Raw genomic sequence first — 15384 nt, forward strand, 5'->3', positions numbered from 1 at the left:
GGGAGCAATCCAGCAAGACTTCCTGTAGGAGGTGAGTTTTAAGTCAGGAACCAGAGGAGGTGGGAAAAATGGACCTGTTGAGGAGGAACAGTGTAGGCCAGACAGGAGGGGTGGGCATGGGCACAGAAATGGGGAACTGGCAGTCAGTTGAGGAGCAGATCCTTCAGGGAAGGGGGTTAAGTGGGAAGGTTGTGGATGACTTGTGGACTTGAGGAGAGTGGGTGTGCACAGGTGTGGGTATGTGTGTGTATCACAGGGGAGACTCAGCAAGAGAGTTGAGTTTCTAGCAGTTCTTGCTGTCAAGTTTTTCAGTAAGTGGAAATGTGGCCCAGAGATGGGAAGGGGCCTACCCCAATTCTCCCAACTAGTCAGAAGCCAGGCTGGGCCCAGAATTCAGACTTTCCAGCTGATCTGGGCCCAAGGTCAGTGTGAGAAGACTTATTGCCCACTCACGATGTGTGTGGCTGAGCCCAGGAGGCTGTTAAGAGGCCATGGGCATGGGGAGACTCCCAAGGACTCATGATGTCATCTCAGGTCTTGGAAAAAGACCCCACCTGCCTACTGAGGAGAAGGATGTTTGAAGACTCTCAGGGTCGCTTTCTGGGGGCCAGGCTGCTGCTGTGCTAGTTTCTGGGGCAGTGGACCAGCCTGGCTGCCCAGCAGTGAGAGGCCTGGACTGCTCTATAGATAAGGTCAGGGGTCAGGTCCTTATCCTGGCTGTGCCCAGCTTGTGGTACAGAGCGTGAGGCATCCTGGCCGGTTGAGGACCACACTGCCATCTGGGGCTTCCGCTTCCCAGGCTAAACTAATATTTACCTTAAGCTGTGGCTGCCAGGGGCTGAGAGGCAAATATTAGCTTAAGGGGCCCAAGCCAAGCCCTCGGGACAAAGAGATGAGGATGCTGATCGTGGTGTCTTTCCCTTTGATGGTTTTCATTTCTTCTTAGTTATTTAAAAAAAAAGTCTTGCTGTTCCTTCTGCTTCGGACTCTTCCAGTGCTTCTTTTTTACTCACCTCAAATTCTGCTGATTATATCAAGGCCCCGTACCAAACCCTCCCCTCTGCTAGGAAGCTTCCCCTGACCTACTCTGTTCTTCATGACTCTTCCTCTTCTGAAGCGAGTGGAGGTCTACGCCATAACAGGAGTTCTGTATCACGTATTTGTCCTGCTCTTTAAGAATACAGTAGAGATCTTCTTTGATTGCATTCTAAAGAAAGTTATTATTGTGCCTATTTTGCAGGTAAGGAAACTGAGGCTCGGAGAGGTCTGGCAGCTTGTCCATGGTCACACTGCTTAGTAGAGTTGGGACTTGAGCTCAGAAGTGCGGGCTACATTACTCCCCAGCCTCTGTAAACAGGAATTTCTCTGATCTCCCTGTGATGTCTAGATACCTACCAAGGGTGGGGATTTTGGCCCCCTATGTCTTCCAGAATAGAGCGGGGATCAGCCATGTGTGTTGGACACAGATGGGCCACCAAGGGCCCTGGCAGAGACCAAGAGGGGTGGTGGGTACCCAGTGTTCTGTTTAGTGGTGAAGGTGGGTCTGCCTGCCTTGTAGTTCCTCGAAGTCTTTTGAAGGCTTTGTTTGATCCCGTCCTTCACAGAGTGCTGTAGTTTTCTACCAGAATGAACCTACATAAGGTGCAAGCATATATAATTGCCAATAGCAGGCTGTTTCTAATGTTCAGAAATGGCAGTTTTGTGTGTTTCCATCTAGTATCTCTTTGGCCCAAGATACAGTTCTGGGGAACTTGGAGAGGCCTGGTGGCCCCGGGTGGGGTGTATGGAGGGGAGGACCTGGGGTCTTGGGGACACTGAGGACAAAGCCCTCATTTGAGAAACAGGAGGCCTGAATTAAGACTCCACTTGGCCGCTCACTGACTTTGGGCGTCTCTCAGCATCTCTGTGCCTCGCCCGCCTTTTCTGTTATTTGGACATAATTGTACATGTGCCATTTACCTCACAGGTAGTTTGTGAGGCTTCCGGACACGTAAAAGTGTTTACATAAATGGGAAAGACTGTTGTTTTTAGGTTAAAAAGGAATATCTAATTTAAAAACACCACCAAAGTAGACAGTCCCCCGCTTGTCCTCTCACTGAAAGAGGGGCAAGTGCCTGTGTCTGGATAAAAGTCAAACCATGCAATCGAAATTATTTCTTGGGATAAGGCCTATGGTTCTCCACCTGGGTTCCTTGGAGCACTGGGGTTCCACAGAGGCATCTCGGAGGTGGCTGAGTGGCCAGGCTCTGTGGTCACCTCTTAGACATCAACCAGAGTTTTCAGTTCCTTTGGACGAACGATTCTATTGCTTGGGGTGGGGGGGGGGGGAAGTTTGAGACCCACCAGACCAGATGATTCTGGGGAATCTATCCATCTAAGATCCCGTGGCTTGAAGATTCTATAAATCTAAGAATCTATGACTCTGAGGGCTTCTGAAACATTCTGCCCTTTGCTCCATGAACCTCAGAAGTGTGTTTGTTTCTCCCAGCTTTCCCGTGGTTGGGTTTATATGGAGAGGGTGGAGGTGGTGTGGGTGTCAGGGCACTTCCCAAAAGGGTGGAGGAACCCTTTGTCCATCCCAGCCGTGCACCCACCCTCCCGGCTCCTTCCCCTGCCCCATGCCAGCTGCGAACCAGCAGGAGGATGTTTATGGACACAGTAAATGGGTTGGTGCGCCTTCCAAACAGGGGCCGGCAGAGGTCCGCCAGCCGGCTGGGCGGCTGCAGGCTGACCCGTGGTTAAAGATTATCCAGTGCTGCGGATGTGAGAATCTAAACAAACAAGACTTGGACTGATGGCTGGCTCTGCTTCAAAAGAGCCTCTGCTGCAGCAGGCCCCGGTTAACCCACACTGACTGGCAGCGTGTAGATCTCTGGGCAGGAGCTGCCCAAGTGCCCTCTGCCTGGCACCTCCCACTCCTTTCCCTTCCTTTCTCCTCGCTGGTTTTGCTCAGACTTTTCTCCCCAGGCATTTGCTAATGCAGTTTTCCCAGCCGAGTGCCTCTTGCTTCTGTCAGTCCAAATGCTCTTGTCCTTCAGGGCCTGGGTCAAATCTTGTTTCTTCTGAGATGCCATCTCTGACTCACCCTGAAACAGAAGTTCTTAGCCTCAGTTGGACAGCATTATCCTAACAGGGAGATTTATTCTAAAGAAGAGAAGGCTCCGAGGGGGCCCCAGGGAGTGGGTACAGGACACTTGCATCTATGCAAGTTTTTTTTTCTAACAGTCACAGGTGTTCAAAGGTAGGGAATAGATGGCCTTGAGAAGTGGTGAGCTTCTTGTCCCCAGGGGCATTCTAGCCAAGGCTAGGAGAGAACTTCGCAGAGATAAACAGATTTCCTTATTCTCCTCTAAGGTCTTGTCTAACCTGAGATACTGAGGATTTTCATGACTCCAAGCTCCAAGTCTCCCAAGGGCTCCTGGCTCCACAGGGCCTGGGTCCTGGCTGTCTCTCCTTAACCCCTGTCCAGGGCTGGGCACACAGGGCTCAATGGGTGGGTATGCCGGGTGCTTTCCCGAAGAGGGGAAGCCCAGGCCTCCTCGCCCTTTGCAGGGCCTGGCTCTTTCTACCCTGGCCCAGGGGATCTGCCAAGCCAGCGCCAGGTGCCAGACGAGGCAGGAGCTGAAGATGGACAAGTTCTTTCTTGACAAAGGGGCCACGAGAGGGGAGCCAGCTTTGCAGCTTCTCCTGTGGCCCTGTGCCACCTCTCCCCCATCATAAACAACTCTCAAGTAGGAGTCGCATGTCCCAGGCCCGGATTAAATAACTCGTTGCTTCAAACATGGGGTCATCCCACTGATGGAGGTTGCAGGCCGGCCGTTGTTGCCCTAGGGTGCAGTCCTGCGCTGAGGTGGGGCCGTGGTGTTCTCCCCTGGCTTTGGGCACCTGGCCCCTTCCCTGACCCCTGACTTGATGTGGACTCATTCCACCAGGACCTTTGTATCCCCTCTGCAGAGGGTGCCCTGACCCGCTCCTCTGTCTCGGGTTTCATCTATTTCAGGGCCTCGCGCAGATGGGCACACTGATGGGATGGTTATTTTGGAGCTTGCTGGCGGCTTGCAGCTGCTCCTGACCCCAGGGGTGGAGGGGATGGGAGAGGAGACATACTTGGGTTGGGCAGTGGCCCCAGGGGTTCTGTTTTTAGCTGGTTCCCAGCACCTCTTGTACCTCCTCTTCCAACTCCTGTGATATTTCAAGCAAGGTCAAAGGGGTCACTTTCCTGCCCCTTCTCCTCTTTCTTTTCCCACTGTTTCTCCTTCTTTCTCTTCTTTTGTCTCTAATCTCCACTTGAAGCTTCTCCTTCCTGGCCTTTAGTCAGTGAGGTCGTTCAGCGATTCTGTCCTGGGTGCTTATCATGACTGATGCAAAGTCCTAGGTTCAAACAGTTAGCTGCCTGGGTGCAGGTGGACCTGACTTTGACAAACTCAACCTGAGCAAATGCTAATAACGGAAGTTATCAAGTATCTAGGTGCCAGGGGCTTTGCACTCTACCTCTGATCCCTTCAACAATATCGCAAAGCAGGTATTATTATTATCTCTAGGTGAGTGATCTGGGACTGGAGGAAAGTGGCTCACCCACAGGCCACCAGCCAAGTGCTGGGTCAACATTTAAACCCAGGCCTGTATCACTCCAGAGCCCATGCATATTCTTCTGAGCCATGTAGCATGAAGACAGTAACAGTGGCTCATGGTAACCTAGTGATTGTCTTGTGCCAGGTACCCTAGATGCTTTATTCCACTGCATCTTCTTCACAGCATCCCTTCCGAAAGGAGTATTAGAATTCAGATTTCATACCAATAAGGAAATGCTGATTTCACCGCTATAGAAGAGAGGCCCAGAGGGCTTAAGCTATTTATCCAAGGTCATACAGCCAGGAAGTGACAGAGCTCGGATGGGAACCCAAACTGATGACTTCAGAGTCTTGCACTGAACTGTGTTCCTATCTTGCCTACCAATATATGGATTTTGGTTACAAAAAAATCCTAAAACACTCTCATGTTGCATTATAAGAAGTATAGAGTACTTATTAGGAGAGGTGTGATGGCCACACTGTGCCTCAAGCTGGTGAGAGTGGATCTGAGTGTATCTGACAGTGTACTGAGTCTGGCGCTGTTCGTTGTCTAAGAGGTGGGAAGGTGTGTGTGGAGTCTGAGTATTCCCTGAGGAGAGCTGTCTTCAGTTGTGGGGCTGAGAGGCAGCCCCAGAGATAATAGGTATAAATACAGGAAGGTTATAACCAAATGCACCCTGGAAAGTAAGCTGTATAAAGAGCAACACATGAGCTGACAGTGTTGGGTGTGTTTATATGTACATGTTTGTGGGTAGCGATCATTTTATTTAGGTTGATACACAGTCTACTCATTTTTAGTATCTAGCAGTTTTGTACAAAAATAGTAATTAATTTGTAAATACTACCAGAATATTTTCTAGCTGGTATGTAATTTTTTTAATTTTTTATTTATTTATTTTTTTGGTTTGTAATTTTTTAAGAGCGTTGTGTTTATTGTGGTGGTGGTAGTGGGTCTTGTGTTCATTTTTGTTTTAAGTGTAGGTCTGTAAATAACAATTGCAGGATTTAAAGCTTTAGCATGACACTTTGTGTACACGAGAGGAGGGATTTGAAGGAAGATGCCTTGCAGAGTGAGGTGGGTGGCAATTGTTAGGTTAAAGGAATTTATTTTCCTATGGGGTATGTGATAATGTCAAAAGGAAGCATTTCTCCCAAACTTGGGAGTAGGCAAACTACTAATCGGTGTAGCTTTATGTAGTATGCTAGTCTAAAAAAGACAATAGGTAATACAATGTAAAAAAAATTCTTTTATGATGGATTTTGTAAATAGGTTTGTTGCAAGGTAACCTGTTTTCTTGCTGTGATCTTACCACTTCAAATGAAGGTAATTTGAATAAATTTTGTGTGGTAAAGAATCAGTGAAATAATTTTTCCTGAGTTCAACAAACAAACAAAGCAACCAGGGAGGTAGATTTCAGTTTAAGAGAAGGAAGCATTTTCTTAAAGACAGAGTAGCTCAGCAATGGCCTGAGTTTCCTGAGAGGGAGTGGGCATATTCAAGCAGAAGAGGACTCCTGTGGGGGCAGAGAGCAGGAGAGCATACATCCAGCTCCATTCAGGAGTCTGTTTAAGGGTCTGCCCAGCTCCATGGGCCCTGGCCTGATTGTCTTGAATGTGTAGGGTGGCATGGGAGAGAGCAGCGTGGGGTGTGTATATGTGTGGTTCCCATGACAGCCTTGTTCATGTAAACCCTGGCTGGGCATCTCTGAGCCACTTCTTTCCTCCTTACCCTGCTTCTCCATCCCTTCTCCTCTCTGTCCCCAACCCTCTGGAGTCCCCAAGGGCCAGTGCCTGGAATCCTTGAGGGGTTAGGGGAGCAGGGCTGTTCCCTGGGGTCCAGGCCGGCCCACAGCCCCCTCAGCCCCCTGCTATTGTCTCCCATGTCTTGCCCTCCTCGCCTCTGCCTCTCCGCAGCCCCCTAGCCTCACTGCACCATTGCTGTCACAGAGTCAATTCCCTGGAATAATCACATTTTCCGGTTGGCTCCCTCCTCCTTGCCAAACACGATGCTGGGAAATCCTGACCAGCCAGGCCTCAAGAGGCTTCTCCAGAGAAGCAGGAGACTGGTGGGGAGGGCCCAGCACCCTCTCCTTGCGGGGGTCCAAACAACACTGTTCCTGGATGGGGCAGAGGAGCTGGGGGAGAGCAAAGATAGGGAGGCATCAGAGAGCATCTCTAGATTCAGCTGGAGCTGAATTCTGGCTTCGCTACCCCTACCAGTCCGTTCCTCCAAGCTTTGTTCCCACGCTGAGCACCCCCGCTATCCTTACTCAATTCCTGGAGAGAGAGCACAGATTCTCCCTCGGGGAGGCTCAGAGAAAAGCCTCCTGAGAAGGGATTTGTCCCTGGTAAGGCCAGCAGTGGCCCCAGCCAAATTTGGGGCTTCCCACGAAAAGGATCCAGTAAACCTATATGGCTTGAAAGTGGAGGGTGTGGGATAAGGAATTGGGCAGATCACGCTTTAACCCTGGATCTGCAGCTTGGTTGTCACAGAACATATCTGAGCTTTATCCGTACAGTGGGACCACCTCTGTGGGATGCTTTAAGGAGGAAATGCAGCAGTAATTCATTGCGCCTGATGACTTTTATTACAAATTATAGGACTCCATAAAGCAGACTTAGCCAGCCATTAAGAAATTATGGTCTCAGAAACATGGTTATTGGTGTAAAAGGGTATACAGGACATGGTAAATAGAAAAACTAGTTTTGCAAAGGAAATTTGTATAACAGAGTTCTTCACCTGGAGTCCATGGCCATGGATGCTCTGAAATTATCCACAGAATTTAGGAAGAATGTGCATTTTCCTGAGAAGATAGGTACAAGTTACATTTTCAAAGAGATTTGTTACCTGTAAAAGTTAATAGTTTAAAACTACTGGTGTTTATACAGTATGATTCAATTTTTTGTATTAAAAAGAGAACTAAAATATATTAAAAAAAGGCTAGAAATTCACACATCTAAATATTAATAGTATTTTCCTCTGTATTACGTGTATGAATAAAAAGAGAAAGGGTTTGATTTCCAGTTGTCGGTTTTGAAAGGAGAGCTTGGAAAAATTCACTTAGCTTCTCCATCTCAGTGTCCTTCGGTAGAAATAACATCAAAAGCTAATTTTTGAGATAAGATGAGACAATTTATGCAGAGAGGTATTCTAGAGGGGAGGGTTCCCCCTGGGCTCCCAGAGGCATAGAATATCAACATGCATTCAGCAAGTGTTTACTGCTGCCTTCTAAGTGCTGGGTGCTATCCTGGCTGCTAGGATAAAGAGCGAGGGCCCAGGAGTTAATTTTTTTAAATCCAACTTTTATAAGTGTATCATTTATAAGTAATCATGTTTTTAGTTTTGGTGTCTTTCCTGCCTGACGATCCTTTGCTTAAACAAATACGTAGTCTGAGGTCCTGCAGAATGTGTGATGTTCTTGTTCAGTGGCTAAGTCGTGTCAGACTCTTTTGAGATCACCTCCCCCCCCCCATGGACTGTAGCCCGCCAGGTTCCTCTTGCATGGGGATTCTCCAGGCAATAATTCTGGAGTGGGTTGCCATTTCCTTCCCCAGGGTATCTTTCTGTTCCAGGGATCCGACCCAGGGATCCAACCTGTGTCTTGTGCATTGGCAGGCGGATTCTTTTGACCACTGAGCTACCAGGGAAGCCCCTGTAAAATGTCTGAGCATTTTCTTTGCCGTTAGAAACTAGATGCGTCTTACTAGTACCGGCTTTAAAGACTAGTGGGGGGAAACTCGCAGGCGCTGGGACCCAGGGCTGTGGCCCGCCTGACGGTCGCCCTGTCTCCCTACCCCCGCAGACAGCGAGCTGGTGCTCCCAGACTGCCTGCGCCCGCGCTCCTTCACCGCCCTCCGGCGGCCGTCTCTGAGGCGCGAGGCCGACGAAGCGCGCCTCTCCGTGAGCTTGTGTGACCTCAACGTGCCGGGCTCTGACGGCGACGAGGGCACGCCAGCTGCCGGCTGCCCCATCCCGCAGAACTCGCTCAACTCGCAGCACAGCCGCGCGCTGCCCCCGCAGCTCGACGGCGACCTGCGCTTCCACGCGCTGCGCGCCGGCGCGCACGTCCGCATCCTGGACGAGCAGACGGTGGCGCGCCTGGAGCACGGGCGCGACGAGCGCGCACTCGTCTTCACCAGCCGCCCTGTGCGTGTGGCTGAGACTATCTTCGTCAAGGTCACGCGCGCGAGCGGCGCGCGGCCCGGCGCGCTGTCCTTAGGTGTCACCACGTGCGACCCCGGCACGCTGAGGCCGGCCGACCTGCCCTTCAGCCCCGAGGCCCTGGTGGACCGCAAGGAGTTCTGGGCCGTGTGCCGCGTGCCCGGGCCCCTGCACAGCGGCGACATCCTCGGCCTTGTGGTCAACGCTGACGGCGAGCTGCACCTCAGCCACAACGGCGCCGCGGCGGGCATGCAGCTGTGTGTGGACGCCTCACAGCCGCTCTGGATGCTCTTCGGCCTGCACGGGTCCATCACACAGATCCGCATCCTTGGTGAGTGCCCCCGGCCGCGTGCCCGCCTTCCTCAAGGTGCATCCTGAAGCTGGCGCCTCCAAGGCCTAGCATCTTGTCTTCCCTGGAGGCAGGGTCTGTCTGGGTAGAGGGGAACAGCGCCCACCCTGCCCCTTATGGGTTCTAGTCAAAGAGTCACTGTTTTGTCTAGTCCATGGGACTCAATTTGTCTAGTCCATGGTTCTCAGGTCTCACCAGATAAACCCTGGGGAGGGGGAGGAAAGCAGGAACACTTGAGTTTCACGCTCAGAATCCCAGTCACCCACATTCCCACGTACATAAACAACCCTCATACACATTGCCCAGTGGTCATTTAAAAATGGGGAAAAAAAATTTGTTTCCACCAGCAGTGAACTTTTTGAGGTTCAGTTTCCATTTATCAAAAAATGGGAATGAAGGCCTCTATCTCTAAGGATATGGTTGTGTGTCTAAATAAGATAAAGAGGGTGGTATGTCAGCAGTCAGGTATCTCTGCAGAGCAGTGCCTGGATCGGGGGATTTTGGAGACTCCCTGGGCCTTGGAGGAAATGGGGTTGCAGATGTCTGGGCCTTCCTGGCTTTGAATGGGCAGAGTCTGCATGGGCTGTGTGATGTGGGTTTGGACAAGCCGTATGGCAGAGCGCTCTGCAGGGTGCTGTGCTCAGCCCCTCAGTTGTGTCAGATTCTTAAATCCCACCTCCAGAAATTGTGATTCTGTAGATTTCAAATTAGGTCTTGGGCATCTGAAGTGTTTATTCCTTAGCAAATTTGGTTAGACAAGTTTGGAGACCCCTGAGCCTCACAGCTCCCAACCTAGACCTCACCCCAGGACACTTCATAGACATGATAATGTGTGTATGTGAGCATGAGTAACACTGTAAGATTGGCATACTGTGTCTAGGCACATGTGAGCAAATGTATGTGTATTTGTGTATGCAATGCTATTGGTACTTGTGAGAGTGTATGAGAGTTTTGTGAAATTGCGTAAAATCAGTGGAGACTTCCTCCTCTGGAAAAAGACCAAGTGAAGATGAAGTGTAAAATAAATTGAAAAAAGAATGAAAAGAAATGGGACTAGGGTGCTAAGAAATTAGGATTGAGGGAAGATAAGTCAGGGAAGAGTGAAAAGAAATCAGGCGAAATAAAAAGACATCAGAAAGGAAAGAAATTGGCTTAAAAATTCAAGGTGGAATAAAAAGAAACCAGACAAGGGTGCAGAAAAAAAAATCAGGCTGAGGTACAAAGATATTTGGCTACGGTCACCAGGAGACACTGCTCCTCAGATAAAGGATATTACATAAGGGCAAGGTAGTCTCTTGCATCAGCACCATCTAATAATAGTTAAGTAGCTTTCCAGTGAAGCTTCTGTTGCTCAAAGAGGCTTACTAGACTAGAGCAAAGGAGAAGCTTAAAAAACAAACAAAACCCCCAGGACTTAAATATCCCGAGAGGGAAGTAGGCCAAGGTGGGCGTTGAAGATTAATCATTCAGAATTTAATATATGCTAAACAGCGTGCTCCTGAGCTGTTTGGAGAATTGGACATCTTGACTAGCAAAGTGGTGAAAGAGGATCCTGACTCTAAAGGAAAAACAAATCAGTAACAATGTATGGAAGGTTGATTATTTACTTCATAGAAGAATGCTTTGGTTTGTTGAAGGCCTAAGTGAACTAAGAATAAAAAGATATTTCCTTCACTCTAAAATTACAGCCAATTTCATGTTTCATGGTGAAACATTAGAAACATTATCATTAAAGTCAAGAAAGTGATGGAGATGCTGTATAATATCATTCTGAAAATACTAACCAGTGCAATAAAGCAAGAAAAGCAAATAGGAGGTATAAATTTCTGAAAGAAGGAGATGATAGTTCACTTAAAATGTGTTAACACTACTAAGAGAAATCCTGTGGACAGCTAATAAATATTCTTAGAAACAGTGATTGTTAAATGAATTAGATTGAATAACTAAATTAGACTGAATAACTAGTAATAAAAAATATCTCATTGAGCACTTACTTGTGTGTAGGGCATTATGTTAGGGCCTGTGGGAAAGTCACAGGTGAGTCAGGCTTTCTGCTCTCAGGAAGCTCAGGGTTTAAATAGGGAAACATTACAAAGTTACATTCCTGGGCAAAGAACAAAATAATTTCCCAGGCTCTGTGATTGCTTATTTCCATGCATGGTGTGTATGACTGGTCAGTGCTAGATAGAGATATGTGGTGGTGGGGTGGGGGGAATCAAGGCTGGCTGGAGGAGGGGATTGAGGAGAGCCCCAAGAGACTCCCTGGACAGTTAGCTCTTTAGGGGAAAGGCTCAGTCAGTCTCTGAGCCTAGTGGCTGGGCTGTGTGGTCAGGCTGCACCGCCCTTTTCTCTTCTGGGAACCTAATGGAGGATGGAAACTCGAGCTTTCTCCCAGTGGGCCTCTGAGTGTCTATGTCCCACCTTCCTCCTTCCCTCCCTTTCTGCAGGCTCCACCATCCTGGCAGAGCGGGGCATCCCATCGCTCCCCTGCTCCCCCGCCTCCACACCAACCTCCCCCAGCACCCTGGGCATCCGCCTCTCTGACCCCTCACTCGGCACCTGCAGCTCTGGCCCTCTGGGGAGCTCTGCTGGAGGTAAGTAGGCTGGCCCCTTTGATTCCATGTGGCAGCCCTTCCACTCTGAGGGACCTGCCCTCCAGCCTGGCTGAGGCAGGTCTGCAGACCGGGCCCCGGAGGAGCTGGAGATGGGCGCAGTGAACCCAGATTGAGTGGTGATTCCTGGGCTGTGTCCCGTCCTGTCTCTCAGCTGGGTGGCTTTCTCCAGAGGACTTCTTGAGCACAAAGACCACCAGAGGGTAGCTCAGCAGGGGCCTCCCCCAGGGCGCTTTGGGCCGCATCCTTCCTCCATCCTTCCTGCCTCTTCTCGTTGCTTCACGGACTGCCCGGCCCCGGGTCTGGGCATGGAGGAGCCGGAAGTGAAGCTGTCCAGAGTGCATCCTCTTTCCTCTTGTGCCCAGGAGGTGGGTGGTTGGGTAGACAGGCTGATCCCGATCCATGGAGGAAGAGAAGCCGGGGCTTTCTTCATGAACCTGGGACTGACCACATTCATGTCTCCCCCTCACTGCTGTCCCTGTGTCCCCAGGGACAGCCCCCAACTCACCAGTGAGTCTGCCCGAATCACCAGTGACCCCAGGCGGGGGCCCGTGGAGCGATGAATGCACCATTTGCTATGAGCACGCGGTGGACACGGTCATCTACACGTGTGGCCATATGTGCCTCTGCTATGCCTGTGGCCTGCGCCTCAAGAAGGCTCTGCACGCCTGCTGCCCCATCTGCCGCCGGCCCATCAAGGACATCATCAAGACCTACCGCAGCTCCTAGCCATCTCGGACCCACCTGCTCCCCAGCTTCCTCTGACTCCGGCCCGGCTCCAGCTGAGGCGCAAGTCAACAGGGCCCCTTCTCTTCATTTTGGAAATTCTTTCCCCTTCTCATTAAACTTGGGAAACAGCCCCTGAGGTCTGGAGAGGAAGGGGTGTCAGGCTGGGAGGTGGGGGCAGAAGCAAGTTGCTGCTCTTCCCTGCAGGCCGAGGGGCTAAAGCTGGGGAGGGGGGATGGTCTCAGCCTGTCCTGGTCCTTTCCTGCCTGGGGTGGATTCCCAGGAGTCTCTTTAGCCTGTGTGGCACCTTTGTGAACATTAGAAAGTGCATCCCTTCCTCTGGGCAGATGCGGCCCTGAGCCCAGACATGCGGCTTGGCTAGTGGAGTGTGCACTGGGACTTCAGCCTGTTTTCTCCTTCAGCCAGCTGCCCTTGAGCAGTGCACAACCTGTACAACGGCAGCCCTGGGCAGGCAGTTCCTGGGCTGCTGCCTTACTCTCTGACCTTCCCTCACTGTCTCCTTCCTTCTTTCCCTGCCCCTTGGGCCTGGCAGCCAAGGGTAAGATGGCCAGTGGATCCCTGTCATCGCAGGAGGGCTGCCCCTCTGTGCTGTGCCTGTCTCCCACTCACCCTGGATGGGTGGACAGACAGGCTTCAGAAGCCTCTTGGCTCTGGGTTGCTGGCCTCCTGGCCTGATTGAGACGTGGAGGGCCCCTTCCTGGTCATGGCCTGTTTGCCTCAGTGGGCTGAGGGATGCTCTTGCCTGGAGGCAGCCCCTTGGCATGGGCTGTAGAGCAGGGTAGGTCTTCTGTCAGGCTAGCATCCCCAGGAGAGGCCAGGATCCTGGGTTGGGAGTAGAGGACTTCCTGGAGTAAGAACAGCTTTTTTTTTTTCCCCTGTACTTTTATTTATTTATTTATTGGGTGTGTAGGGGTTAGTTTGGGTGGGGGGAGTGAATTCCCACCCCCAAGACCCCTATAAATGCTGCCCTAGTAGGTGGAGTGCCTGGTTGGAGGGGCCAGCAGAGGTTGTCATCACTTAAACTCTTCCCTAAACTCCAGCCCACAAGTCTATAGCCAGCTCTGCTTACCGTGAAATAGAACTCCATAAAAAGGGGCCGAGTTGGGATGTCTTTTGGCAACTTGTGTCCACTTTCTAGAGAGGGCAGCAGGGCCTCTGCAGTGCCCTGGGACTAGTGGATCACCCGGAGACACAGAATGCCCTTCTTGGGCTGGAGCATGGGTATCGTAACTGGCTCATATACATCAGGAGGCCCAAGTTCCCCACTCTGTAAGGACATGAAAAGGTCTGGGCAGGCTGGGGGAGGGAAGGCCAGCTGGTCTTGCCATTGTAGGTGCTCTGTCCCCCAGGAGAGAGAAGGGGGTGGGTCCCAGCACCTCTAGGTTCTTGATCCTGATTTTGGAGTGAGGGAGGACCCCCAGCTGCCCTTCGGTTATAGTCATCTCAGCCCTGCACGCCTGTCCTGGTAGGCCATGGGCTGGGGCCAGCTCTCAGAGTCCTGGCCAAGTCTCCCCGAGCCTCCAGCCCTCTGTCCCCTCTGAAGGCTTTTTTACGCCCATTGGAGACTGCTTTGTTACATGGCCTGCAGAGCATGGGATTCTAGACCTGGCCACTGACCAGTTGTGTGGCCCTGGCCAGGTCACAGTCGCTCTGAGCCTCAGCTGCCACCTCTGTAAAATGATTGTTGGGGGTGTGGGAAGACTTTTTTTGTGACTCTTGGGAGGTTCTTTGGTGGTGGCTGCTATGGGGTGGTGTGGTGGGAAGCACAGGGAGGGGGGTCACGATGCCAGGCCAGCCCTATCTGTACCTGCCTTGCAGGGCACCTTTGGGAAGTCACCATTCTGCCATGGGTCTCTACTCCCCACTAACCCCGTAGACCTCTTCTGTGGGAGTGGTGTGAGATGGGGCTGGTGGTGGCCCCAAGCAGTCAGGGCGCCCATCCCAGAGGCAAGAGAAGTTCGTAAGTGCAGGGGCTGTGTGGCCTGAGGGTCAGGGAGAAGAAGCCATCCATCCCATTGTCTCTGTTAGTGTGAGGGTAGCCGCTGCCTCCTTTGTGAACTTGGATCACCGTGATTGTGAATAAAGGTGATTTCGTACCAGCCTGAGGGCTGTGCCATGCAGTATGGAGGGCTGGGCAGGGAGGAAGGGCGGGCCAGTGTGTGTGTGGCGGGGCGGTGGTGATGGTGATGGAGGTGTGGAGGAAGAGGGCCCGGTGTCCTGGTACAAGGGGAGACAGCAGGGGAGGGGGAGGTGGCTGGAGCATGGCCTGGGGCTTGTACAGCAGAGGCCAGAATGCCAGGTGAGCCTCGTTGTAAGCCGAAAGGGAGAAGCCACTGCCCTTCCGTGACTGCAGGTCTCTGGATCTGTCAAGAGCAGGAGCCACAGAAGTCCATGAAGCGCTCCTGAAGGCTGAGCCGGAGCTGAACCTGTGTGCAACCTTTGTGGAGTGGTGGCACCACCTAGGGGCTAAAGGGAGGATGGCAGGGGCTGTGCTGAGCTCCCAAGAACTGGGTCTGCCCATCCCTCACCCCAAGCCCAGACCTCTTGCCTCTGGCTCAGCTCAGCTGCGCTCCCACTGGTGGGTGCAGAGGCTTATGCCAAATGGGTGGCACAGCTAGTTAGAAAGGGAGGCCTCTGGCTAGGGACCTTTGGAAAAACTTCCTAAGTGGGCTGAGTACATTTAGGTGGCTATGAAAACTGGAGTGCCAGAGGGGGTCCAGGCACAATGCGGGGACCGAGCTCATCTGGCAGCCTGAGCCTCCGAGGGGCATGGGATGCTTGCCTTCCTGCCCTCTCTCCTGGGAGGATGCTCTGGCTGGGCAGCCTCTGCCTGGCCTTGAATGGCCATGGGTTACTTCCTACACCAGGACTGCTCAGCCCTGCTTACTGTAGTCCAGCAAAAGTAGGGGAGGGTCAGGGGCTCCAAGCGGAGGAGCTGTGGAG

At 51.6% G+C, this 15384-nt stretch overlaps 1 protein-coding gene across 3 annotated transcripts in view; it reads left to right on the forward strand.

The window, feature by feature from the left end:
* Positions 1 to 14542, forward strand: part of NEURL1 (neuralized E3 ubiquitin protein ligase 1) — a 74200-nt gene extending 59658 nt beyond the window's left edge. For all 3 annotated transcript variants that reach the window (XM_043924912.1, XM_043924914.1, XM_043924913.1), the window contains exons 4-6: positions 8375 to 9064; positions 11530 to 11676; positions 12185 to 14542. In XM_043924912.1, coding sequence (XP_043780847.1) covers positions 8375 to 9064; positions 11530 to 11676; positions 12185 to 12423 — 1076 coding nt within the window. In that variant the 3' untranslated portion in view covers positions 12424 to 14542. The remainder of the gene's footprint in view (positions 1 to 8374; positions 9065 to 11529; positions 11677 to 12184) is intronic.
* Positions 14543 to 15384: the final 842 nt, after the last annotated feature.

The sequence above is a fragment of the Cervus elaphus genome, chromosome 15, assembly GCF_910594005.1.
Source record: "Cervus elaphus chromosome 15, mCerEla1.1, whole genome shotgun sequence".
Lineage (NCBI taxonomy): Eukaryota > Metazoa > Chordata > Mammalia > Artiodactyla > Cervidae > Cervus > Cervus elaphus.